The 27,205-nt window shown below is 38.8% G+C and overlaps 2 protein-coding genes and 1 long non-coding RNA gene across 3 annotated transcripts; 1 reads left to right on the top strand and 2 right to left on the bottom strand.

The window, feature by feature from the left end:
- Nucleotides 1-21,425, top strand: LOC146483291 (uncharacterized). Its single transcript, XM_085106470.1, has 7 exons — nt 1-18; nt 7,606-7,724; nt 9,743-9,997; nt 12,136-12,459; nt 13,522-13,863; nt 15,745-15,819; nt 17,163-21,425. The coding sequence occupies exons 2-7, from the start codon at nt 7,676-7,678 to the stop codon at nt 17,387-17,389; spliced, it is 1,272 nt and encodes a 423-aa protein (XP_084962596.1). The 5' UTR covers nt 1-18; nt 7,606-7,675; the 3' UTR covers nt 17,390-21,425.
- Nucleotides 21,426-22,106: 681 nt separating this feature from the next.
- LOC146483292 (uncharacterized) lies at nt 22,107-23,518 on the bottom strand. Its single transcript, XR_014863985.1, has 2 exons — nt 22,587-23,518; nt 22,107-22,535 (listed from the first exon to the last, which is right to left on the bottom strand). It is a non-coding gene; the product is annotated as an uncharacterized LOC146483292 (long non-coding RNA).
- Nucleotides 23,519-24,519: 1,001 nt separating this feature from the next.
- LOC146483293 (methylmalonic aciduria and homocystinuria type D homolog, mitochondrial-like) lies at nt 24,520-26,793 on the bottom strand (the record flags this gene model as incomplete). Its single annotated transcript, XM_085106208.1, has 3 exons — nt 24,520-25,028; nt 25,559-25,759; nt 26,507-26,793. Coding segments are annotated over 3 exons (566 nt in total), but the record flags the coding sequence as incomplete, so codon positions are not given.
- Between the last annotated feature and the right edge of the window lie 412 nt (nt 26,794-27,205).

Here is a 27,205-nt window from a genome sequence, read left to right on the forward strand (position 1 = left end):
TTTGCAGGCATTGGAACGGTAAGTGCTCATTCAAATATATTATAGCCGCAGTGTAGCCGTTAAAGATAATATTATGGCCAGCCTTGCACTAAAGTGAAAGCATGATTTTCTCTACCGGCTCTGATATCTCAGTTCTGTTTATGATATATAGTCTAGGACCTGCAAATTGAAAACACAGATACCTTGTTCTTCAGCTTTTAGAATTCTCGTCTTCGCTTGTCCAGCTCAATGTAAGTGCCTGTCACGACATTTTATTGACAGTGAGGATGAGATGCATCTTTGACAAACCTAGGATTTATAAAAACTGCGACTTTTGCGGAACTTTTCTGAACCAAAGGCGTTTTTCACGCAAGTCGATTAGTAATTTAATGAAACATTATCGCCTGTCGGGGGTTGCAGATACATTTTGATATGAAATATTTACTGATTTCGTTTCGTATCCTTCGCATTGTTGACGCTGGCGTACCGAAGAAAGCGTGACATAACACCTGAGCGTTTCATTTTTTTGTTCGCGATCGGTGATCGCCTACTAGGAATGAAATTATTTTTTATAGGGATAAACCCATCAACACATGAGATTTTGTTTCCGAATAACAACTTAGTTTTATTCCACCAGAACTGAAACATAAACAATAAATTTATTTTAAACTTATTTTAAAACTTGTCCTTGCGTGACCACTGCCATTTTTGAAAAAAAAAATTAAAATGCCGTATGTGTTTACTTCCGTCAACGCTTGGATTTTAAATTACCCAAGCTGGATTTTTTATATATTGCAGTACATGTATAGAGCTTTCCTAAAGTATAATACTTGCTTCAAATTTAGATGTACCAGGGCACGATATTTGTCCGCAAAGTTTCCACAATTTCAAGTGTCAACAAAAATGCTGAAAATAGGATTCTTCGGACTTTGAAGACTGCATGTTAATAAGAATCCTTGTTCTGTCGCACTTTGTAATAATCATCGCACTTTGTAATACCTGTCGCACTTTGTAATAAAACTGTCACACTTTGTAATACCTGTCGCACTTTGTAATAACACTTGTCACACTTTGTAATAAAATAGCTGTCGCACTTTGTAATAACAAGTTGTCGCACTTTGTAATAAATGAAGCTGTCACACTTTGTAATAACAAGTTGTCGCACTTTGTAATAAGCTTTTAAATTACTTTTGAATACGATGTTTGGTGGAAAATAAGTGAATTAACTAATCACCTAGGGTACAAATGTGTTCTTCTTTTATATTTTACTTTGCACACTAAACTGAGGGGATGAAAAAGGAAAAACTCCTTCTCCTCCACGATTCTCGCAACTGTTAATTGTCTAGATCTTGACTACGATGTATCGTGACTTTCTCATCATGAGTAAGGACTTTTAAAAATCGGTTTTGTTAAGCCGTTCCATTGACTCGGTACTAGTCTAATTCACCGTGCAAATGACCCTATTGCATGTTTAATTTGTAAATGATAGCTTAATTCAGGTGTTAAAAAAGGTATTTATCAACCGGTCTTAAGATCTTAAAAATAAATCGGAATTTGAAATATAATGGCGTCTCCTGCGGATGAAAATAAAAAAGGCTTGTCTCCTTGGGGTTTTAGAGAGGAAGAAACTGGAAAGCAACCTGTGATGATGCTCAGCTGGCTCAGGACAGAAGGAGAGATTTGGTGTTCTCGTGCAAATCCCGGGCAAAACGTTTTTCTCTTCTCCCAACCAAGTGGTTAAAGACATGCTAGTCTAACTACTATGCCCACACCTCAAAGTGACTTCATCGATCTAGGGCAGGAGGCATTTGTACATCTCACACAATGGTTTCGACTAATGCTCGAAGAGAAAGGCTGTCACATTGCATCCATTCCACCCCAGTGGATCCTTTTGAAGGTTCTGGTTAATACTCAGTTCAAGGGGTAAGCATACCCAGACCTGTGGACCACCCTTCTAACAAAGAAACGCGACAAAGATGATCTCGAAGATGGACTCCACTCGGTAGAAATCGTATTGGTTCTTCATATCTCCGCTGTTCAGCTTGGAAAGGGCATAATCAGCCCAAAACAGATTCAAGAATGATTCACATTCCTCCCTTGGTGGAGAAACTCTTGCAGATCTCATGGGAATTTCATTGAAGGGTTCATCAGTTCTGGATTTTGATCCAGAGGCAGCAGTGAGAAAATGAGTTTCTTCATCAAAAAGGCACGAGGACCATTCCTCCAAGCTTGAGGATATAATGCATCAGATAAGTATTCAGTATATAGATAGAGCCTATCCAGTCTTTTCTTTCTTGGCCCACCCCTCATTGCAACTCCCATCTACTAATACCTCAGCACACACCAAGCGAAGAACGATACAACTATAAATTCGATTATTTACCGTGCTTGCATCTACTGGACAGAGCTATCGGCTATTTATACTGCGTTGCGTGTAAATTTCGAACAACTGTGGTATTTGTCTTGTAATGGCGTCCAAGGTATCCCTATTTAAAATCTTGTGACTACCCTCCCAAAAAAAAACCCTCATATGGAACAAGTAGCGAGTCACTTGAAGCCTCCGTCTCCCTTGCTTACACTTGGACTCAACCCTCTCGCTCAACTTTTTATTTTTACCTGGAGCTATTTCCCCTCTGTTCAGTTATTACACTCCATCGTTGCTAAACAAGCTATGTGATCTCCAAAATAACAATTGGGAGAAGCGTGGAGTAGAACGGGTTCGTCCCCTCAGTTAAGTATGCAGAGTAAAATATCAATGAAGAACGTATTTGTGTCCCGGGGGGATTAGTTAAGTCATATATTTTCTACCAAATATCCTATTCAAAGGAAATTTGAAAGCTTATTACAAAGTGCGACAACTTGTTATTACAAAGTGTGACAGCTTCATTTATTACAAAGTGCGACAACTTGTTATTACAAAGTGCGACAGCTATTTTATTACAAAGTGTGACAAGTGTTATTACAAAGTGCGACAGGTATTACAAAGTGTGACAGTTTTATTACAAAGTGCGACAGGTATTACAAAGTGCGATGATTATTACAAAGTGCGACAGAACAATCCTCCAGCAATATTTTCCTAAGTTCGTATTCTCAGAAGGATGCCTAACTTAATTTCAAAAGATCGTTTTAATACGCTAAGCCGTCTTCTTTCCCGAGCGTTTTGAAAATGCACCAAATCTCGTTAAAATTTAACGCCGGCTGCGCCGCGATCACGGCATTTCACATTATGCCGGAATTCTCGAAAACGAAAAATCTTTGGAAAGTTTTAATGTTATTTTCGTAAATAGTTCTCTGAAGAGATTCTTCTGACAAAATATGAGGAAATCCGAAATTTCAGTTTTGACCGCGAGTTCTCGATATTCTCAGGCAGCCGCTCTTAATCCCCGGAGGGAGTATTCAATAAAGTTTCATACCGGATGGTTCCGCCTAGTCTACGTACAAAGCTTTTCCGTTGAATTTTTGTGATTTTTCGTTTTCTGATCGAGAGAAAATTGGGACAAGAGCGAATAGCGTATGCTTGTTTAGTAACAAATTGTGACGTTTATAGATACGTGTTTCTTAAATTTTCGGGCTCACAGACAACTATTTTCTCCCTCCTCTCCCCTACTGTCCCCATCCCTCGACGTTTTCCCTGTAGATTCAACTTTTGCGCAGTGTAAACTATGAAAGCACTTTCTAAAGCGGCTAGGCTCTTTTTGGTGGCTCAATCGCTTACCCTTTCACGAAACAACTTATATGAAAAGAGGAACAGTTCGGTAAAATTACATGAAGCTTCGATTGCACCCATCCATCAATCCCAGTATACGCTTACATACACATAGACAGACAGACAGGCGTGCAAGGATACTTATAAACTTTATGTAAACAGTCAGAGTAGCTCGAGCAAACTAGCATCCGTGATTGAAACAATAAATTGCGAATTAAAACAAAATTTCACGCTATTTACACCATTCGAGCCACACTCGTTAATCTTGTTTTTTAACTCGTGAAGTTTCGGAGGGAATTCCAGAATTTTGAGGCCAAGCATTTGAAAGAATGAAGCCGGGCCAAAAGTTGTGGTTTGTGTGTTGGGAAGATTAAACAAATACGATTAGCACTTCAAAAACTCATTAATAATTCATAAACCCATTGATCTATCAAATGGTTGATAAAACATCACGTGCAGTGGTTTTAAAACCCGATAAAACCTCCTCCTTATTAGTATGCGGTGTTTAATGTTTTTTCGTATGCTAATTTCCAACGTCCACAAAAGCATCATTGTTATGAACTCTTATGACACACGCTTTTGAAGCCGTTCAAAAAAACTCGCAGCACGTGTTTTATCGGGTCTAAAACCACTCGGCTGCGCCTCGTGGTTTAAATCCCGACAAAATACTACTGCTCGTGTTTTAAACATTACGTTAATTGTGCACATGCAACGAAAAAAATTATTTCATTTTTAAGTTTTCGTGTGTTTATTTATTTATTTTGCTTATTCGTTTCTACAGTTACTTTAAGTAAACTGAAAAGGTTTGCAAACATATATTAAAATATGGGTGAGTAAACTTAACCCTTTAACCCCTAATATCAAAGAAAAAATTTTCCTATCTTTTCCCCATACTTTTCTCATAAAAATACTGGGGAGACGTTATTTAAATATCAAGAAAATTCACCTTGGGTGATCATATTCTTAAGTTCTCATGACCTCAGGGGTGTAATAAGCATTGATATTACAAGGAGAAATTTGATGCTGATCACTGATAGGGCTAAAAGGGTTAAAGAAACCAGTCATCTTATCAGTTACTGAGCCTGCTCGATGTAATAGTACACGCTAACTTAAACAACAGTTATATGCAACAACAAAAAAAAGAGAAAAAATAGAGTAGTTTTTACAGATGAAAAACTACCCTTTCCTTCAAAGAAATAACTGAATTTTTCACAAATTGAACAGGGACCCCCAAGAGTTTGTTTCAGCCATAATAAAGAATGCCAAAAGACTGTTGAAAAGCTGTTTTAGTCTGTAGGCAGGTGAAAAAGATTGTGACCATTTGGCTCAGAACCCACTCAGCATTAAAAACAGTGTCACAGCCATTACTTGCTTGGGTTGTTTTTACACAAGCAAATTTTACTTAACAGGTGCAATTGATAAGCCTTAACGTGCGAACGACAAAATATGTCAAGTTGTCATTTAAAAAGTCTTCTTGCTAAAAAAATGGAAAAATATCCCATGGAGAAGGAAGCTTATCAAGGAAATCTTTCCTAAATCTATTTTATTTTCCCTTGTATATAAGACAAAAATTGAAGATTTTCCTTGTTAAAAGTCTCCCTTTAAATGTGCTTCTTTGTTAAAGCTATGATGCTGTCACCAAAACAACTTGTCAGGAAAGACTGCCAGTCTCCATTTATACGAGCTATAATATAACTCATTTTAAGATCAGAATTGGCGATAAGAAAATTAATGCAAGGTAAATGTACTAATATAACTCATCTTGGAAAACCTGTTCAGCCTTTGCATACAGGCAAACCGAACGCCGTTGACCAAAAATATCAGCGACAAGTTGCGAAAACACGACGGCAGCGAGGACGAGAAAGTAAAAAATACAAAAATACAAAGACAATGGTTTTGCACGTGCTTTAAAATATTATTACATTTCTTTGACGTCCTCAGCTGCAAAAATCGACTTGAAATATCCAAATTCAAAGTTTTTAATGGTGAATTTTACTTTCTCTTTCTTTACTTAAACTCCGTTGTTGCTAATCGTGTTCTGGATGATTCGTTTACATCATTCAAGTTGACGGGTTGGAAAAATTATCACAAAGTAAATCAGATAACGTGGATATCTATTTCTAAGCGACGTTTCGGTTCGCGTTACCGTCGTGTTTTCCCAAGGTCCCTCTTCGAACAATGTTGTTATAACCAGTTTCCTTATCTGATTACAAATCTAGAAAGATCTGCCAGCCTTTTTACATTCAGATATTCCGGATCATTTTGGTTTTTCAAAACGATAAAATCAGCAATTGTTGATGGTACCACCAACCTTACACATCTGCTATACATTAGTCAATCCCCCCCCCCCCCCCATCCCCCAGGGCATTAGTGCAGGGGCATTTTTTCCCCATTGTCCGTCTCGATAGCCGATGATTATTATATGTAATCTACCCCGAACATTTGCCGGTCTCACGATTTCCACCTCGCAGCAGTGAAACCTACTTTCAATGATAAGTTCATCGACAAAGACAATCAATTTGTGATCAACTTGGCTAAGATGAAAGGAGGACAAAATGAGATGATAGATCAACTGAACGAACGGAAATATAGACTTTCTAAAAACCCTTTCAAATTATTTTCCTTCTTTACTCTTTATGTTATGTTGGTTTTGGCTCCCTCGACTTCTCTCGACTTTCGTCGCTCGCTGTCGCGACTTCGTCGCTCAAAGAAGTCGACTTGTGGCAAGCCCAAGAGAAATGCCCTTATTTGAGACTAAGTTTGGCCTGAATTAGCTTTGATTAGAATAAAGTTATGCTCAGAAACTATAAAATCAACTAAATTTTAAGTTAAACAACAGGGTATCTGAACAGCTCGTTTGTCCCCGCCGTCGGGCATTTGTCGGTTTGTTTTCTAAAATTCTCTTATGCCCGGAGGGTGGGGTTTGGCATGGCTGCAAATGATTGATGCATTAATAAGCTAAGCTTTAACATCAAAGAAGAAAAACAACACCTCTTCTACAATTCTGATGATATCGCTTCTGAGCACGAAAAAGGTGTTGCCTTTTTGTAAAAAGTACGGAATAGTTGCCACTTTTGACTTGAGGTTATCCTTAGAAATAAGGAATTTTTGCCACACCTAAATTATGGAAAGCAAAGTAATGAAAATGTAAGTTATCATTACAGTTTTTTTTTTACTAATTAAAATTCATACTTGTACGCGTGCTATCGCTGTTTTTATCCCACATGCGTGGGCTTTAAATATACATTTTTTGTCCCCAAGTCATGAAGCAAAAGTAATTTAACCATAAATGGCAAGCACATATGAATTTTACTTTATGTAAGTGTGGTTGGTTCTTCTCGTTCTCGTTCAAGGATCGCTTAAAACCATTTTCAGAACAAAACATTACAGTTGAACCTCGTTAATTAACTCGAACTAGCTCCCCGCTAACTCGACTACCTAAATCTGATTTCCCCCGACTTTGACTCCATTTTTCAGTCCTTTACAATCAGCCCACTCGAACTCGGTTATCTGAAACTCCCTGCTAACTCGAACTCAGACATTTTACTTCTCTTTGGCTCAAATTTACCCCAATAACTCGAACTCTATTTAAAAGCGTTGGTGCATGAGTAAACGACGCCAAGCTGTCACAACATTACCCACGACGTGTCGAAATCTTTAATCTTTATTCATAAAGTGCGTCAGCATTGTCTGGAAACGACGATCTCAGCCTTTATTTTGTCCTCAGTATATTCTTAAAATTTGACTAAAATTCCCAAACTGAAACTTGCTTGTGAAAAGGTCGTTTAAAACAAACTTATTGCACCAAAGAAATTTTATTGGTCGTAAATAAAACCACGATATTTAATTATTTAGAGGATACTTAAAATTCAAGTTTTAATAATTTTTTTTATGTGTTAATATTGGACCAATTGCAACAGGAAGTCTTTGCAAGAGCACGTAGCAAAAACGAGAAATAGTGAACAGATCATCAACAAGCTTCGAGGCGCCATGAAAATCTTTTTGCTTTTTTCTTTGTCAAGCCTCTTCAGCGTCAAAGGTACGTAAAATAAGGGACTCAGTGTCCGTTATAAGAAATATTTGTCGATTGAATTGGCCAAACGGTGGTTTGATGTAAATTTGTCAGTGTTTAGTTTCCTCTAGTTCAATAGAAAAGGTGTGGCTATTTGTATAAATCTTTGTAGGATTTTCGTTCCGAGTTCCCAGTTGTCTCTGCTTACGAACCGAACTTTTCGATCAAAATTACGCAGCTTTGCTATATTTTTCCTCGTTGGTGAAAGATGCTGCATAAAAATGAAATTAACACCTGTTTTTTCGCTCGTTGACTGTTATTAAAGTTAAACGTGTAAGGCGAAAGAAGAGGCTCTCGTGTAGAATGATCTTAAGTATTAACAGGAGATTGCGTGTGTGTGCGAATAATTATACACTTTCTCAGCGAAAGCCTTAATAAAAGTAACGGGAGATTAAGGTGCGGAATCTTTCGGCAAACGTGTTTATTGTACTGTCAGCTCGCACTTCACCCACACTAAAACTACAAAGTTAAACTTGTTCGGCTAAATTGGGAGACCACCTGCAAGAAATTCCCAGAATAAATGGCTAACAGAATGGGGATTCCTTACGTTGCCAAGTTCCTTACTTCAGTCTGCTATAGTCAACTCGCTCTATTGCGGGCACCCTCGGGACCAAGAGTTAGTGTCCTTAATAGCGAGAGTCCGTAATAGCAGGAATTTATTTCAGTCAAACGTCTGTAATTTATTTATGCCGGGGATTTAGCTGCTGTCCGTATTCCGTAATAGCGAGATGTCCGCAAGGCAAGAGTTGATTGTACTGACTAAATTAAACTACGTGATGATATTTGCCTAAATTTATGCTGGGCAGCTGGTACTTTCAAAAGATGTATAACTGATCAGGAAATTCAAAACCACACTGACAGGCCAACTGGGGAAAGGAAACAGACTGAACAAGCAACCAAACTGGTTTAGCTGGAGAGACAGGAAAACGCCCAAAATAAACCGACATTGAATTTCGATCACAACAACACTACCAAGGTTATTGTAAATTAGTACGTAACAATTAAATTATAACATCCTAAAGTTTGCCAGCGAACTGGCGCGCGGATTACTCTCAAGGGCTTATCTGTTAGCAGTAACCATGACAACATTACTGGGGATTAGACACTCATCGCGTGAAGTTCGCCCGTATGAAGATAACTGATTTTTAAAATTCAGGAACCACAGTTCCTTCTACAGTGAAATCACACGTGATTTCCTTCCTTTGTCAGTATTTCCGATCGTTCTATTTGACGGCTTCTCGTAATCAACAGCCAGCGAGTGAGGGAACAGCTTGTAATTTGTTTTTGCGGTTTCATGACCAACTTTACGCCGTATAATATTTCTCTAATGAGGAAAAATATGCAAATTTAGCAAATTCTTGGCGGAAGAGTTAGCCTCGTAGGTAAAAACATCTGGGCAACGTGGAATGATAATCGTGCTGAAAGATATTTAGACATACTTTCAAATTTTACTCCGAAACTGAGGACTTCTAAATTTTTCTTCTTTTCTTCTTTCCCAATCAAAACATTTAATATGCAAGTTATGTGACAGCATGGCTACAATTCTCTTCTAATCTAACCTGTTTATTGAAGCTTTTCATGTAACCATACCTGGTAGTCGAGTTGTGTTTAGACAAAAACTCGCAAATTCATCCCTGAAACTGAGGTCTTGTACAAGTTATGTCTCTTTCTTTCTTCTTTCTTTCTTTCTTTCTTTCTTTCTTTCTTTCTTTTTTTTTTTTTTTTTTTTTGGTTTTTTTTTTGCTTGCATTTCATAATTTTTAATACAAAAAATTAAAATGTAAGTAATATGAGTAGCCTTCGTGCAGACGAAGTGAGATGATGTTTCAGGCGGTTCCTTTCTGGCCGGCTCGTAACACTGAAAGCAAGCAAATATCGTAATTTATCGTTTCCTTCAACGACAACACGGTATTAAGCCGGCAACGTTACTTTCGGAAGTGAGTGGTAGTGATGAAATGATTGAAACAATTTTACTGTTTTGGTAGTAGATGCCTCATCAGCTAGACGTGACAGACGCCTGGGCTGTGAAATAAGAGCTGCTCCTTGCTTCTTGTCACGTGATTGTCAATACTCCAATCAGATGACAGTAAACCCAAACTCCAACGTGACTCTCAACTGCTCGGTCAGAAATAACAGAACGACACTTGGCATGACCTGGAAACAAGTGGACGAAGCACTTACAGCTACCTACGGTCTGGTTTTAAAGCAAGGAAATTCAACAACCCGTATTTACTTCACACGTAAGTTTTTCCTCTCTAGTTCGCGTTAAAAATAAAATCATAAAATGAAAATTTCAAAACAAAAAAAAAGCCATGGCAAGATCTCTATCCAACCCATTTATTATGTGTTCTACTACTCTCTTTATCTTATATCCCATTAACCAAACAGCAGTCATATTTCTCTGCATAATGACAACTCTTAGGGGCTGTTTATATGGAGGGAGGTAGATCCTAGCACTAGGAAGATCCGAGAAGGCGAAACAACTTTTCGTTTGCTTTACATGCAGAAATTTCGGCCGAAGTGGTTACCAAGTGGAGAAGGAAAAGAAGAATAACTGTCGGCCTTGAGCAGCTAAACGCCCGGCTACCGCCATGTTTTTTTTTTTTTTTTTTTATCCCTAGTACTAGGATCTTCCGAGCGAAAGTAGTTTACATGGTGTTAGGATCCTCCTAGTCCTAAGATCTTCCTATCTCTCAGCTAGGAAGTTCCTATCTCCAGGAAGATCCTAGCGCTAGGGCCAAGTACAACTTTTTGCATGTAAACTGAATAGAGAAAACGTATGGCGCTAGGATGATCCGCCCTCTAACATTTTCCTAGTGCTAGGATCTTCCCCCCTCCATGTAAACAGTCCCTTACTGTGGCAGTGAGGAAATCCTGCCACAGTTCTCTGCTACAGAATGTTTCATAAAACTTCCAGACCCGATAGGATGGTTAGTTTACTACATGACCTCTGCTTAGTATTCCCTCAAGAATTGAGGACATTAAAGGCTGGTTTCCATATGATGGCGGATTGCAGATCGCAGATCACAATAAGGTCTGCGATCGTCTGCGATCATATGGAAACTACTTCTGCGATCATCTAAAGGCTGGTTTCCATATGATCGCAGACGATCGCAGACCTTATTGCGATCTGCGATCCGCGATCATATGGAAACCAGTCTTAACTAAAGGCCTGTTTAAACGGTTTCAACTTTTGCTTAAGCATGCGTTCAACACGTTGTTGAACCAAATGTCGGGGGCGTTTAAACAGGTCTTTTAACATTGTTGAAAGAGTAAAAAAATGTTGAAAGCTTGTTGAAAGCGTGTTAAATCAAATTTAAATTGGTTTAAACTTTCATTCAACATCGATTCAACATTTCCTTTGTTCTTGAAAAATGTTGAATTGCGTTGAAGCCGTTTGAACACTCCGTTCATCCAACATATGCTCAGCATCCGTTCAACTTTTGTTGAACGAATGTTGGGCAAATGTTCAAACCGTTTAAACGGGCCTTAACGTGCGTTGTGAAAGCGACCAGACCAGTAGTTGCGATAAGCGTAAAGAAAGACCAAACTAGTACTTCTCCTTATTACTTTATCGCGACAAAATCTGGGTTGAACTTCCACAGGGGCAATCTCATCCAAGCAAAGAGCACGTCGACCTACTGAAATGAAGTTCTGACGTTCAATGCGCTAACTGCTATGAAAGCACACCCCCTTCCCCTCCACCGTCCGCCTCACAGGGGAGTAAAGAGTTAAACCAAATCTGCAAAACCAGCAGTGTTCATGACATGGTTTTCTGGTTTCTGGATTGACTGTTACTGTTTACTGAATGGATAACTGTCCTCAATGTGATAACATTTAACCCAGGTCGCCTTCGATTAAGCGTTTCCAGAACAATAATAAAAGAGATAACCTTTAGATTTCTAGTCAGTTCAATTTGGGAAGATGTCACTTGCAAATAATAAATCGATTTGTTTAATTGTCAATGTATTTAGCACTAATTGAGCACTAATTGGAGACACTCTCCAGATCGAATAGAGGAGAAGGGAAAACCGGAGTACCCGGAGAAAAACCTCTCGGAGAAAGGACGAGAAACACCAACAAACTCAACCCACGTATGACGCCAAAGAAAACCCTCTCGGAGAGGAAGGTCGAGAACCAAGGACAAACGTAACTCAACGCAGATATGAAGCCGAATCCGAGAATTAAATTCGGGCCATATTCAGTGGTGGGAGGCGAGTGATCTCACTACTGCGCCATCCTTGCTCCCCTCCTGGAAGACGATATTCAAAAGCCAATTATGACTCTATAACCTGGAAACTTCAAACACCTCCTATTAGCTGTCCTTGTTCCTCAGTACGGCCAACTGATTGCATCCTTAATCTGCTTTTTCTCCCAGGTGCACTGCAGTTAATTTTTAGATCAACCTCCCCAGTCCATGTAACTAAAGACCAAAAACGGAAGCTGAAATGTATTTTCAAGGGTTGGCCTCCTCCTCGTGTGGTTTGGAAGAGGGATGGCCAACCAATCATCAATGGATCTCAAGGTTTTTACCACACAGAGAAGAAGCTGGCAGAAACCGATCAGCATGTAACTTTACAGAGTACTCTTCATTTTCCCCCGTTCCGTGAAGAATACGAAGGATATTATTCCTGCATTGCGGGAAATAACATTACTGGCTGGTCGAGCAAACAATCCTCCACAAGTCAAGTGATATTTGAATGTAAGTGATCTAGTTTATTTTCATGTTAAAGTAGACATATTCTTGTATTTTAATGTATGGTATTATTAGTTGTTAGTTGTAGTTAGTTTTCTCTTTTTCGCCTTGTAATTTCCTGAAGGACTTAACCATGTCTAAATGAAGTTATCTTATCCTAACATATTTCCTCCTTGTAAAGTCTAAAGTAATTCGAATAGTGAGAAAGCCATACATAGGGTCTCTTAGTTTCAATTTTCCGGAATTTTAAGGGTGGCCGTTATGTTAAGGAACTACTTGGGGGTCGTAAATTAACATACTTTTAAAAAAGTGTCGTATTTTTAGGAAAGTTACATTTGAAAGTCTATAGTCCATCAGTCTAACAACACTCTTGTTGAAGCCCCATTTTGAAAGGCCAGTGCCTCGGAACATCGTTAGCGCGCTGTACTTAAATTGAAAAAGAATAACAATGATGTTGGCTGAATAGTTAAATTGTGTCGAGAAGTGAAGTACAGTTTTCATTTTCAGTCTTTCACTTATCTAGCTTTTTGAAGGGAGCCTCCCTTTCCGACAAGAAATTTTACATCTACATCTACATTTATTAAGTTGATAAAATCTTGTAAGACATCACATCAACTGTAATAAATTGACGGTAAATTGTCGGAAATAGTGTTTAAATACTAAATGATAGTTTAAAAAGTAAAAGTTTCATTCAAGCGTGCTTAAAATATGATTATCGCCTATTTTCAATTTTACAATTCCCAGGCGCCGCCATTTTGGATTTCATGACGTCATAAGGTTGTCACTTTTGTTAGTAAGCAGAAGTTCTTTTGTGTGAAACAATTGAGCAACCGTATTACGTCAAGAAATCCAAGATGGCGGCGCCCGGGAAATTTAAAATGAAAAATAGGCGATAATCAAATTATGTTTCGTCCGACACAAATATTATTTCCGTTTTCCAACGAAATTTGAAATTAGATTGTATTTTCAACAATTTAACGTTAATTTATTTAGAGAGTGGAGGCCTCCTTAATGTCATTCTCTTTCTCTCAATAGAAACGTTAATAATTAAAATTGTTCTAAACACAGGCCCATGGAATGACAGCCCAGTCCCTGAGTCTTCAGAGATTCACGCCACGGCCTTTACCAAAAAAACCCTTAAGTGCATGGTTGACTCAGAATTAGATTATGATGCTGACTGCCATCTTAAATGGTATTTCCATAACAAATCACGACCACTGAAATCTGATGAGAAGTATAAAACACAACTAAAGACGACTGAAAGAAAATGCCAATACGCTTTCACCCTCACTATTATAAACGTTACGGATAATGACGAGGGAACGTACAGCTGCCACATGTTCTGTGAATGGGAAGGATGGGAAAGCACCCCAGCTGCCATCAAGTTACACGTGTATCCCCCACAAATTGGTAAGTAACTCTTTTTCAGTTCCATTTCAGGCAACAAGTTCGTTTGTTTCTTTGTTTGGTCTATTGGTCGCTGGGTTAGTGGGTTGGTTGGTCGCTCAGTCGGTCGGTTGGTTGGTAGGTTGGTTGGTTGGTCGCTCGGTTGGTTGGTTGGTGAGTTGGTTGGTTCATTGATTGGTTCATTGGTCGCTCGGTCGGTTGGTTAGTTGGTCGATTGGTTGGGTTTGTTGGTAGGTTGGCCGGTCGGCCGGTAAGTTGGTAGGTAGGTGAGTTAGGCGGTCGGTCGGTCAGACGGTCGGTTAGTTGGTAAGTTGGTTGGTTGGTTGGTTGGTTGGTTGGTTGGTAGGTTGGCCGGTCGGTCGGTCGGTTAGTTGGTAGGTTGGCCGGTCGGTCGGTTGGTTGGTAGGTTGGTAAGTGAGTTGGTCCGTCGGTCGGTTAGTTGGTAAGTTGGTTGGTTGGTTGGTTGGTTGGTTGGTTGGTTGGTTGGTTGGTTGGTTGGTTAGTTGGTTGGTTGGTAGGTTGGTAGGTCGGTCGGTTGGTTGATAGGTTGGTGAGTGAGTTGGTCCGTCGGTCGGTTAGTTGGTTGGTTGGTTGGTAGGTTGGCCGGTCGGTCGGTCGGTTGGTTGGTAGGTTGGTTGGTTGGTTGATTGGTTGGTTGGTTGGTTGATTGGTTGGTTGGTTGGTTGGTTGGTTGGTTGGTTGGTTGGTTGGTTGGTTGGTAGGTTGGCCTTTTGGTTGGTTGGTAGGTTGGTGAGTGGGTTGGTCCGTCGGTCGGTTAGTTGGTAGGTTCGTGGGTTAGTTGGTTGGTTGGTCGGTCGGTCGGTTGGTTCGTTGGTTAGTCGGGTGGTTGGTTGACTGGTCGTTTGGATGGTAGGTTAGTTGCTTTGTCAGTCGTTTGGTTGGTTGAATGGTTGGCTGGTTGGTCCGTCAGTTGGTTGGGCGGTTAATTGGTTAGTTGGCCGGTCTGTTGGTCGGCTGGTCAGTCGGGTGGTTGGTTGTTTGGTGAGTTGGCCGGGTGGTTGGTCTGGTGGTTCGTTGGTAGGTCGGTTGACTGATCGATCTGTTGGTTAGCTGGTTGGTCGATTAGTGGGTTGGTTGGTTAGTCGATGGGTCGGGTCGTTAGTTGGTTGCTTGGTTGCTTGATTGGGTGAAATACAGACTGGCTCACTCAGTGACAATCGGAAATGCCGACTTTTAAAATAAGCTTGTAACCTAAGGAGGCGCCTTTACTAAACGAACAGATCAGATCAAACTTTTTTTACTTCCTTTAGTGCAAGGAAATTCTTCAGCAAATTCCACAATAATACTAGTACATTTAGTAAATACACCTCTTCAGGCGATTGGCATATTAAAGGATAATGTCAGATTGTTAAAATGTGAACAGTTGACCGAGAGGTGAAGCTTCTACGGCAACTGTGAATCTTTGAAGACAATTTTTCAGCAGAGGTATCATCCGATATACCGGCAAACCGGAAAGGAGTTTGTTTGTTGTATAACCCTTCGATTAATTTTAAAATGCGTGCGCTTTACTATGGAGAAGAAAAAAATCAGCAGTGATAGTTACTGTACGCTTGCCTAGAAATTAAAGCAAGCTGACTGGTTCACTCAATTTTCTTATACTCTGATTAGATTAGAACTGAATTAAGACCTAAAATCGCGACGTTCTTTCATTGTTTTCCTCCAAAAAAAATCGTGTGATGGATATCCAATCGAACGGCTGTTGTCGTATGATAAATGATAACCGTCATTCGATTTCAACCGCGTGACGTGTTTCGTCCAATAAGAGCGCTCGGAAAACAATCAGAGGGTTATGAAGGGCCATATAAATGTACCAGTAATTCGATCGTTTACCAACATACGCGGCTTTTGCTTTTACCTCCACAGAGGTTCCAACTACAAGTGAGACTACGACCATTTCAACTCAGCCAAATCACCCAGTTACGGGGCGGGCACAATCAGGTTAGTGTTTTTACTCTCACCCTACCCCCCCCCCCCCCCTGCTTCACCGTCCTTAATAGGCCATTTCCGAGTTACTGTGAACCTCATTATGAAAGCGAGGCTACGTGCAAAGTTTTTATTATGAAAATTAGTTTTCATTCATATGCAAACAAAACTAATTTTCATATGAAAAGCTTTTGCACTTAGCCTCGCTTTCATAATGAGGTTCACAGCAACTCGGAAATGGCCTATTACTTGCATTAGCCTCTCGTTTATCTGCGAGTACGTTTGGCCATCTAGCCCACCATGGTTAATTAAAGGGAAAGGTTATGAAACCTGACAAACTTCTTTGTTATATGTTTTTGTTTGCCTTTTTGGCATTGACCCTGCACGAACAACAATAGAATTTGGAATATGTTGGAGCAACTGACCAATCGAAACGTTTTTGTTAAGATATTTAACTCTGGTGTGAACGTTAAAGAAAGGACTGTACAGGGTCGCGGTCCTTGGCAAGGTTTCGTTACGAGTCCCTCAATTAACTATGAGCTCTTGTTATGCATACGAGTCAAAATAATACTGAAAAGGGGCTGAAATTACCATGGTGGAAAGCGGGAGGTGTTCTCCAGAAACAAGTACAGAAAATTTCTAACCGCAGACTACCCATATCAAGCTAAGGTGGGATCGGGATGCGGATTGTCACTGATTCGGGATGGCGGGACGGGATGTCATGAGCCCTTGAAGCATGATTTTATTCTTTTCATGCTTAATTTGCAACCACTGAAGCTGTGGGGAAATTGTGAAGGTCTAACCATTGCCCCTACACCATTAAAGAGAGGTGTGACATCATGGGCATGACACTGAAGGGAAGGGAGTTACTGTCATGGGAAGTCATGCCAGTTAATAAACGTTGAAGAATACGAATTTGAAATAAACGTTCCGGACGCTTCTTCGAGGAAATACCGGGTATAGATTAATGATTTAACAAGAAAAAGTAAGAGTAACGTTATTCGACGTTTTGATGTACCCAACATCATTATCAAGAATAGAAAAACGTTAATGTCAAAGTTGTTTTTGTTGTTTTTCTTGGTAGATTAATGATTACCACAAAAATTAACAGCGGCAAGCATGATTGTACAAGCGTACATTCCTTCCTCAAACGCGAGAACCGTGTTAGAAAGTCGGCTTTGGCATCTGAATTGCTTTAATCAATGGGATTTTATTTGTAAAAACACTAGAAAATGGCACTTAAATTTCTCATTTAATTTCACGAAATTGACTGGGATGCGTGTTCAATTTCACAAGGCTTTATTTCCCGATTTAAGTATCCCAGTTGGACGAGGTGACGATATGTTTGATTCTCTTAGTTTCCACAGGAAGCAGCCGACGAAAATGGGTCTTGCTCGCTACTATTTCAACAGCAGTGGGTGTCTTTGTTGTAATCATCTTTGTCGTTCTTCTTTATGTCAAAAAAAGATGGAAATCCTGCAATCGTCACAACGATTCTGAGCGGCTCCGCGTGAACACGTTACTCTGGACGAAAGCTGGACCAACTAAACAGTCGGAAGAGGAGCTTAACACTGGTTTGATCTGAATAATTTTTAGGATCAAAACTTTCCGCTTTAGTTCCATTGCATGCCACTTAACGGAAAATTTAACCACAATGCCGCGTGGTTTTTTTTTTTTTTTTCATTCCCAGTTGTCAGTTCCTGATATGTATAGCTTTAAGAGATCTTGACAACCTCGTTCCCAGGTCTCTCCTCTTCCCGTCCCCTAGAGCGACATTCTCGTCCCCAGAGCCTCCTGTCCCTCTACTTGGTCCTCGTGCCCAGCCTCTAGCGGCTAAGAGGACCAGGCGGCTCTGGGGACGAGAATGCTGGAGCGAGAGAGAAGAGGCGGATGGGAAGAGGAGAGATCCTGGGAACGAGCTTTGAGATCATGACAGACTCCAAAAACTATGGAGGCCCGGGGGGTGCTTTCCATTTACCCAAAATTGTCGGTTGGAAATTCTGGAAACTTAACGTGTCAAATGGAAGGACTTTTTTCCAGTCGTCCCAAACTTGCAGTCTCATTGGTACATCAAAAAACCTACATGATGGCACAGGAAACAACTAAATGGAAATGGATTTCGTTCCAGCCCGTTGGAACGGCAAAACGGAGTAACTCCAAAGGTCGTTCCGAACCATTTGCATTTCTTTAATCGGTTGAACCAAGCATTTTGGCTGAATGGAAAGCGACCTTGGACGCGTGAATCGGCAAGCATTTCATGGTAAGGTACCATATAGTCACCCAACCCTCCATATAGACACCCTTACCTTACCATGAATTATATGCCCGTGAATCGCCGCACTAGACTGCCTTGTTTGTTTATTTAAATCTGCAGTCTTTAATACAGTATTTCAGACTGTCGCTAAGAGTAGTTAAACATAAGTGCTGCCTTTGCTCTGACATCTGCAAATGGTTAGACTTTCTAGTCTTCTCGGATAAGGACGATAAACCGTAGGCCCCGTCTCACAACCCTTGTTTGTATACAACTCTGTGTGACGTTAAAGAACCCACTCACTGTTCGCAAAGACTAGGGGACGTAGTTCACGGTGTTGTGGTCTGGTCTTTGTGTGTTTACTCTCATAGTGGGCGCATTTGATCATCACGTCATGTTAAAATGCGCGTTACAAGTATTAAGTATTCAGTATTTTTTAATGCATTGGGTTAGTTATTAAGAGACAGTTTAGACGGTGTTTAACAAAACCACGTTCTAAGCCATTTTCAATTTTCCCACCAATCATATCTAAACATTGGCGGCTGTTGACGGTAACAAGAAGGCTTGCATCCCAGACTAGAAAACTATTTATCTACGTAAAATAAACCACTTATAAACAGATTTGGAGGCCCACTGATTGTCCTAAGCCGTGGTCTAAGTTAGGCTCTTCGAGACTGTTTAAATAACTAGCCCATTGAGTTTGCCAAAGCAAAAAAATAAGATGTAGATGTTTTGTATTTATAACATTAGATTTGAGACTGGCTGGTTTTGTGAAAATTAATATCATCGTCATTCCAACACCCTCACATAAGTCCTTGTACTTACATTTCTTATTTAAAGTTAACGAGCAACGAGAAGTAAGCAAGAAATTGTATCAACAGGGGCGTTTTAATCCTAACATAAGGATTTTTCCGCGTTGCTTTGTCAATGGACAAATTTGACAGATCGTTCTATAACAAAAGCCTTTACCGAGAAACAAATGTGGTAGTTTGTCAGAAAATGTGTCGTCAAATTTTCTTTTGTCAACGTTATATCGGAAGTTCCTCTATTTGATAACTATACTTGCCCGTTGTAAGCAGCTTCGACCATTTTAGTGGACTTTCTAACAACGTTTTAATGACGTTTAGACCAATGTGGTTCTACTGCCGTGCCGAACTAACTTGATCGTAGTTAGCACGGCAAGATCACGTTTGAAACCAAGTTCGTGCCAATGCCGTGTAGCGTTCTGGCTGACAATGGTCAATCGCATAGTTCCCGACAAGGACACCCTCGAGGGATCTTGCGATTTTGCTGCCTTCTTATTTTTGTTGCCTTTCGCTTGCCAAAAGAATGCTTTTTCAACCAGCAGCGTAGAACAACTAGCAATCTCGTGTTTCGTGGCTTCATGGCAGGTACGACGTAATATATCAAACACGAGGAAGATTGTTTTCTTTAACCGTGCAAAAAATACTTTTTTATGTTAGAGCCATGATATCCTGTTTCAGACCAAAACACTTTGTACTTTGTAATTATAACTGGCCTTACACCCATTCAGTCTAATTTTCAAATCTCCTTTCCATTACTTTCACCTCGGCAAGTATTTCAGTTCTGGTCAAATGTGGCCTGCACGAATACCCTCTCGGCATTGCTCACTACGTTGGCGTCCAGAATCCGCCTCCAGCTGATCCCACCGCACATGCGCACACAACGAAATTCGGGTACCCAAGATACGTGGTTAGCGATGAATGCATGATTTTAAGGCAGGTCTACTAAACCGGCAAAACTACATTTCTTTTCTCGACAAGTAACATGGTGGGATAGTGTTTTTAATGTAAACTTTTCCATGTTTTTTACGCCAAGCTGGCAGATAAAATTTTAAGCTAAATTATATTTATTGTAATTCATAAACACAATACAAGGCAAGCAAACTCCTTTCGTCTACCATTACGTAGAAGCGGCAATTCTCCGTTTTTTATCATGGTCCGGAATTTTTCAACTCTCTTTCTCCTTACTGGCTCTTCATCACTCGCGTCCTTTAGGAAAAAACTTAAAACTTCTACTATCATCAACTACTTATTATGTTAAGGATGTACAAATATGACTTGTCAGTACTTTACTTACGATATTGTCTAGGTGCAGTCATCATTTATTTCTCTGGAAGGGAACCTAAAGTTTTACAAGCAGCATGGTTTTTATTAGGTTCCCTCGCCACTTCTTTTCTATCTCTTGTACTTTAATCACTGTAACTTTGTAATCATTTGTAACCATTGTAATTTATTAATCATTGTAACTTAATTGTGTGTGGCAAATAAACTAAATAAATAAATTGTAATACGCTTTGAAGCTTCCGTCTTTTTAGATCTATTAATGAACTATTAACATTGTAGGTTCTCAAAATACGTAATTCACCCAAGATATTTACCCAATAAAGCTATCTATCGATCTTTTTAGGATATTTGACACGTTGAGAATTAAGCTAAATGACTCAAGGGACATTTGGAGAAAAATAATAGTCAGAAAGAAATGGTTTTCAAGGTACTAAAACCTTGTCGACAGACGTTTCAGAAATCTTAAGTCATGGGAAACTACCAATTTGAGTTGTGGAGACAACATAGCCAATGAATTTAGTATTATTGAAGTTGGTATTTTTATCTTAATTTTTAGTTTTGAGCGATTTTAATCACGAACTACTCAGTTTTTTATTTTATAAAACAATTAACTTCAGTTAGTATCTTTAACTGAACCTTAGTTGTGTCCCAGTTTTTAGCTGTATTTTAGTTTTATTTCAATGTATTTTAAACCTTTTAAGAGGACCCTCCTGAAAACCACCGTCAGGTGATTGGAGACCTCCTCTTAAAATATTGTTGTTGTTGTTATCATTATTATTATTATTATTATTATTATTATTATTATTATTATTATTATTATTATTATCATGACAGTTGTAAAAACTTATGTATGCCATAAGATTATACATAGACTGGGGCGTTAAACGTTGCCCAAACTACGTGTAGGAGTAGCGAATCTCCCTAGACTTTGTACAGAATATATAATAAAAGCTAAATAAAAAAATAAAACTTAGTGACTAATAATCTCTAAAAAAATCATGAATGTGAGTTCCTTAAAAATGTAGTCATCATTTCAAAAGTCCATATGTTCTTGATGTGTATGAATACAGAATCTCTGTAATTATTACTAATTATTATTATTATTATTATTATTATTATTATTATTATTGTTGTTGTTGTTGTTGTTGTTGTTGTTGTTGTTGTTAAAAGTTTGCCCATAACTCGGTAGACACACGCTTGCTATAAAATACCATGTAGCCAAAGGCAAACCACATATAGTTGAGAAAAAGAAATAAATTAATAAAAGTAAATTTATCAGGTTACATTTTGGCTTTGGTTTTCTTTTGATTGCGCTTGCATCCAAGTTCAGTAGAACATCATCGACAGAAAACTAACACAATGAATTTTACGTAGGGTTCAAGTGAGTTCTAGTATATGCTAAATTTTGGTAAATTTGAAGCCGAAAAAACGTCAGTCAGTTTCGGGGAAAAAAAAAAGAGAATCTTAAACCGTGCTTAATTAAACAGCTGTTAAACATGTTTTGGCTTTGCTGTGAATGCAGGATAATTAGTTGAGCGCCAAAGCCGGAAAGTCAAACTTCAAATGTTCGTTGACAAAACGTGGCACATTTTTGTGGGTAGTGCACTGTATGGTGCCCCACTATGTCGTCAGGCATGTAAGAGCGAGCGAGCAAGCGAGCGAGCGAGTAGGGTCCGAGCACTACCCACATGTACGCAATGCGTACCCATTTTGTCATCGTATGGTCACAACGGTATCATGAAACCCAAATAAGATTCGAAAACAAAACATAACATAACAAAATAGTATCTCTTGAAGGACAAGTCATACAAGTCATTGTAAAAGTTGTTGTTTTTTTTTATCCACCTATGACCTTCTTAGGACCTTCTTTTTTCAGTGCTGTTGAGTATATAATCTACAGCACCAAAAACACATATTTCTTTGTAGGAACGGATCACAACATTGACTCAACCCTTTCACTAAAACAGGATAAATAATTCACTTTTTAATATTAACTTCTGGCACTAAAATTGTTAAAAATAACTTTCAATTTTACATCCTTTTCACGAGGACTCCTCAAGTAAAATTATCCTGTACGTGTTTATAAATGAATGGGATTTCACAAATTCCGTGGACATAAAGGTACAATTCAACACCCACTCTACGACAGTATATCCCTTCGACAACTATATGATGAACAATAAATATATTTGTTTACAACTCTTTTTAAAGTACTGGAAAGTGATTTTTTTGAAATTTAAAATAATTAACTCTGAGGTAAACATATAAACTGCCGAGATGAACTGAGCTGAACTCAGCTCCAGATTGGTGAGTAAATACCACAATAATATACAGTAATGTCATTCATTACCTTTTTCAACGAATTAGAAAATGACTTATAATGACACTTTTGGCTTATCTGAGGACTTTCTCAGCTCTGTAGACACACAAAGAGTCATTTTCACAGCAAAATCAAAAATATTTTCTCTGGGTCACTGTACAACAAAATTGAAACATCACTGTGTCCACTAACCTGTGAATGCAAACGGATTAACGACGGGAAATCCGTATTCATTTGCACGCCATTAGGGAACTTACGGAAACACCAAGGTTTTCAAAAAACCCAAAACCCCTTAGCAAATTGTATAAGCCCAGGACTTTTTTTAGAGTGGTAAAATATGGTTTTTACCAAGAGACTGTTTGCACAAACAACCGTGAAAACGTGGGAAATGACGTCATCAATATCCTCAGGGATATAGAGGATATAGAGGATATAGAAAATACGCCACTCGGGTCCCGGATGTAGTTTTGTCGTATGAATTTCACGAATGGTGTATTTTCCAGTAAAAGCACTCATGTCTATATAATAATCTGTAAAAGTGACCTTTTGGTTGGCGTTGCCTTTGTGCTTTCGCAAGCTCCCTATTGCGTGTGTCCTGCAGCAATTTCCCATTCTCCTTAATCTGTTCATGTTTCTTATTTTCTGAGCAAGCCATAGCCCACTCACCCACACATCTTTTAGATGTGCCCCACAAGACCTCATAAAAATGAATACATGTAAACACCATGGCTTTTTGAGTGTTCGTTATTTTTTCTGCTGCAAACTATTTCCCAGGATTTCTGAGTTAGCAGGTGCGTTGGTAAAGATGGTTCCTACGAACGCAAATGATCCCCACAGAGGATGCGAAATCACTTTACAGCAACCAAGATCCATGATGTTAAAGCCCAGGTGATTGTACCGTTCGTCCGTTTCAAACAAAGTACTATTCGTGTGCGGTTCAAAGAACTGGAAACACAATATAAATATGAATTATTAAAAGTGTATACAACAGATTTTTTTTTTTTTTTGCTTGATCAAATGTTAATGTTGTTCTCGTATGAAAATAAAAAAAAATCCTCATAAATCTTCTTCACCGCGTTTGAGGCGTATAAAAGCGTCAAATGATGATGATGATGATGATGATGATGGGAATTTCAGTGAATTCCACAAAGTGGCTGTTCTATCCACTGTTTCCAGGTCAAATTGGAATTGGAAAATGTTGGTCTTTGTTGGGTACAATACCACGGAATACGGGAGAATGTACGTAATTCAACAAGTGAAACTATAAATTAACGCTGAAATTTTGCGCCAAAATATGATATTATTTCTAATAATAAGAATGAAATTCTTGACACAGGATGGTTGTCGTCACCCACTGGTGGTTTGCAGATGAACCCTGTCTACTGCTATTGTTGAAAGCTATTGTTTCTCAACAGCTTTCAAATGATTATATACACAGACTAAAAATTTGAAACCAACTCAGATGGCATTATAAATGGCATTACAGGAAAGTACTTCTCCGTAACTTCCATCTGTATGGTTACTGGTCTGACACTTACAATTTTATTGACAGACACCAAATATACGGCAACTTTGAACAACATTAATAAGAGCACCAAAGCAAAACCCTCAGTGATCATGTACACCATAATACCAGTTCCAATGGAACAAACTTAGAAATCAGTGGTTTCATTTTGATGGTCACACTTTGGGTTTTCATCACAGAATTATGTTAGATAAAACCAGTACAGTAAAATTAGCAGTACCACAGCCTACAGGAAGCTACTGCTCAGTAGCTTTCAATGGCATAAACATGCTTTCAGCCACAGACACAAATGTAAGAACACCTTGCTTGGCACGGCAAATAGCACCAAAGCAAAGTACTTCCCTTTGGTTTTCAATTAAGAGGTTAAACTTTAGGACTTCAACCAAGACCACAGGAAAGTACTGCTCAACAGCTTTGAGTTGAATGACTCAAAAGTCAAAACTGCCTTACCCAGCAAAATAAACAGCACCACAGGAAAATACTATCCTCCAGCTTTCACTTGCACTTCACACGTCACTAGTGCATCTATTAGAATTTATCCAGAATTTATCCAGCTTTTTTAAATGCACAATTGATACATGGTATAATTTACCAAAAGAAATCGCTGAGACGGAAAATTTGACACCTTTTTGAGAGTAGACTCAGGCAACATCTAAGTGTTAAATATTTTGTATTTTGAAATGTATTATTTGTTTTTGTTTTTATTATTATTCTAAGGAAGAAGAAACACTAGAAAGGGATAACCTCTTTTATCTCCTTTTCACTTTAACTTAAAAATTGTGAATAAACAGTTGTTATTATTATTACAGTATTAACAATAAAAAATCTCAACATGCTAATAATGCTGATTCTAAAATCATGGTAAAATACAAAAATTGGTTAACTGATAAAATAAATGAATGAAATAAATAAGTAGGCAGACAAATAGGTAACTAACTAACTAGTGGGTGGACAGTTTGGCAACTAAGGCAAAAATATAACTTCTGCCCAGTACCCAGCGGCCAGTAGGCTGTTACATATCTCCTTAGCACTCTCCACAAACTGCAGCATGACACAAACATAGCTCATAAACAAATGTGAGACCTTTGTTTGAAAAGATCTTGACATCCCCGGGAGGGGGGAGGGGTCTATATAAAATGGATGGGGATAATTGTCAGAAATTTTGAAAAAAAAACCTAAAAGGTATCAGAATTATGTTTTGTGGGTGGGGTCTGAACAATTTCTTACCCCTAAGAGGTACCAAATCAGTTGACTGACATTATTTTACTCCTTGTCATATTTTTCGGCTCAATACCGTAAAAGGTACCACCATACCTCTAGCAGAAGTCAGTTTAGATTTTAGCACCCTAAGGGATAACAAACCGCAAATTTTAATCACTGAAAGGTATAACAATCACCCCCATTACTCTTATATGGGAGTTCCCCCCCCCCCCCCCCTGTCCTAAAGAAACTTCTCCATTACAAACTCTCTCTATTCTCAAAGGCTTTTTACCAAATGTCTGAGCAATCATCTTGAGAAGACAATATTTGATACTGAAGAAATTGCGAGTGGATTTGATCCAAGGACTTACACTGGCCATAAGGTCATCCCTTTCCTCTTCCATATCAGGTGACCATGCACTCATGTCGTTTTCTGTACGCTGGCTGATGCTGATTACAGTCAGCTGACCCGTTTGTACTCCAATGTCAGGAAACAGCTCCATGAATCCTTGGTGAAGGAATGCTGGGCACTGCTGAACACTGCATTCCACTGTACCAGTAGTGCTGCCCTTCTAGATTATCCAAATATTAAAATATATTATTAATGGAACACTTGTGAAGAAAAATACTCAAGTGCTTGGAGAAACTGAAAACTAAAGCCTCTACAGGAGGACCACAATTTACATCGTCAAAGTGCTACAGGGATTTTGACATTTCTTTGTGACAACAATGTAAAAAATACCTTCATTTAGTTACAAAACAATTCTCAGAATGTTGACTGAAAGACATAAACTGAATTCTTGAGAGGTACTGTAAAACTCATGCTCCATCTCTAGCATATTTGGAAAACTAATGTTCCATCTGCAGACCGTCTATAGCAAGAGATGCTCATTGACAGTTTTAGTACACTAGGATGCTAATTTATAACAAGACAGACCATTATTTTTCCATTATTTTTAGGTTTGTGTCGATAAAACAATTTCTGTGTTTTTGAAATGACACCAAATCCACGCAACACTTCTAATTTTGCTTCAAATTCTGCCTCAGTTCTAAATTCTTAGAACTGTGGGCAAACGTTTCGCAATAAGATGCTGATTTATGGTAAGTAGTCATTCTTCATCATGCTCTTTCAACATATCTCAGGAAATCCTATAATTTCAGAAATTTCATTTTGTGACATCATCATCATCCTATTCTTACCATTTTATGGTGGTGGTTTGTGTGTGGAGGGAGGTATTACAAAATCTGCAATACCATGGGTTAGGTAGTTTAGGGACTGGGAATAAGAGAGTTAATTCAAATTCCCACTTGATTCACACCTGTGTTTGAGAAATTTCATCATCATAATCATCTTCAGCAATATCCTTCACATAACTGTCCATAACTACTGCTTTTCTTATATCTTCCGACCCCCAATCTAAAAGCGCCTCTGCCACAGTCCTTCTGTGTACTCCACTCTCTGTCGTAGCTGGCTGCGGAAATTGAGCAAAGTCGATACCAACGTTGCCAGGAAGAGGAAAGTTAGGGTCTTTAGGGGCAAAGGGGCCAAGTCTTGCATCTGTCCAGTAAGCAGATTGTGTATTGCCTGAAATAAAAAAATGAGTACCTTTTGAATCAAGATCAATAGTTCATGTAATTTGGGTCTAAGATTAAGTCTGTGGATCCCGGACTACAGCTGTATTTTGCAAAATGCAACCTCTATTGGCCTAATTCACACCCTGCATAGATTTCAGCAATACTGGAGAAAGCATAAGAAACAACATAATTCCTCGCGAAGGGAGGGCCGAAGGCCCAAGCGTAGCGAGGTTAATAAATTTGTCGGGCCGAGCCGGCCCGAGCGGAGCTAAGTCGCGCGAATTCGAGCGAAAAATATATATATATATATATATATATATATATATATATATATATATATATATATATATATATATATATATCTGAATTTAAAAGAACATACCCTCAGAAATCTGTGATTTTTGTTAACTTTTCTTAACATATAACTTTTTTTTTATTATTAT

The sequence above is a fragment of the Pavona decussata genome, unplaced genomic scaffold (assembly GCF_977016875.1).
Source record: "Pavona decussata unplaced genomic scaffold, jaPavDecu1.1 SCAFFOLD_40, whole genome shotgun sequence".
NCBI lineage: Eukaryota > Metazoa > Cnidaria > Anthozoa > Scleractinia > Agariciidae > Pavona > Pavona decussata.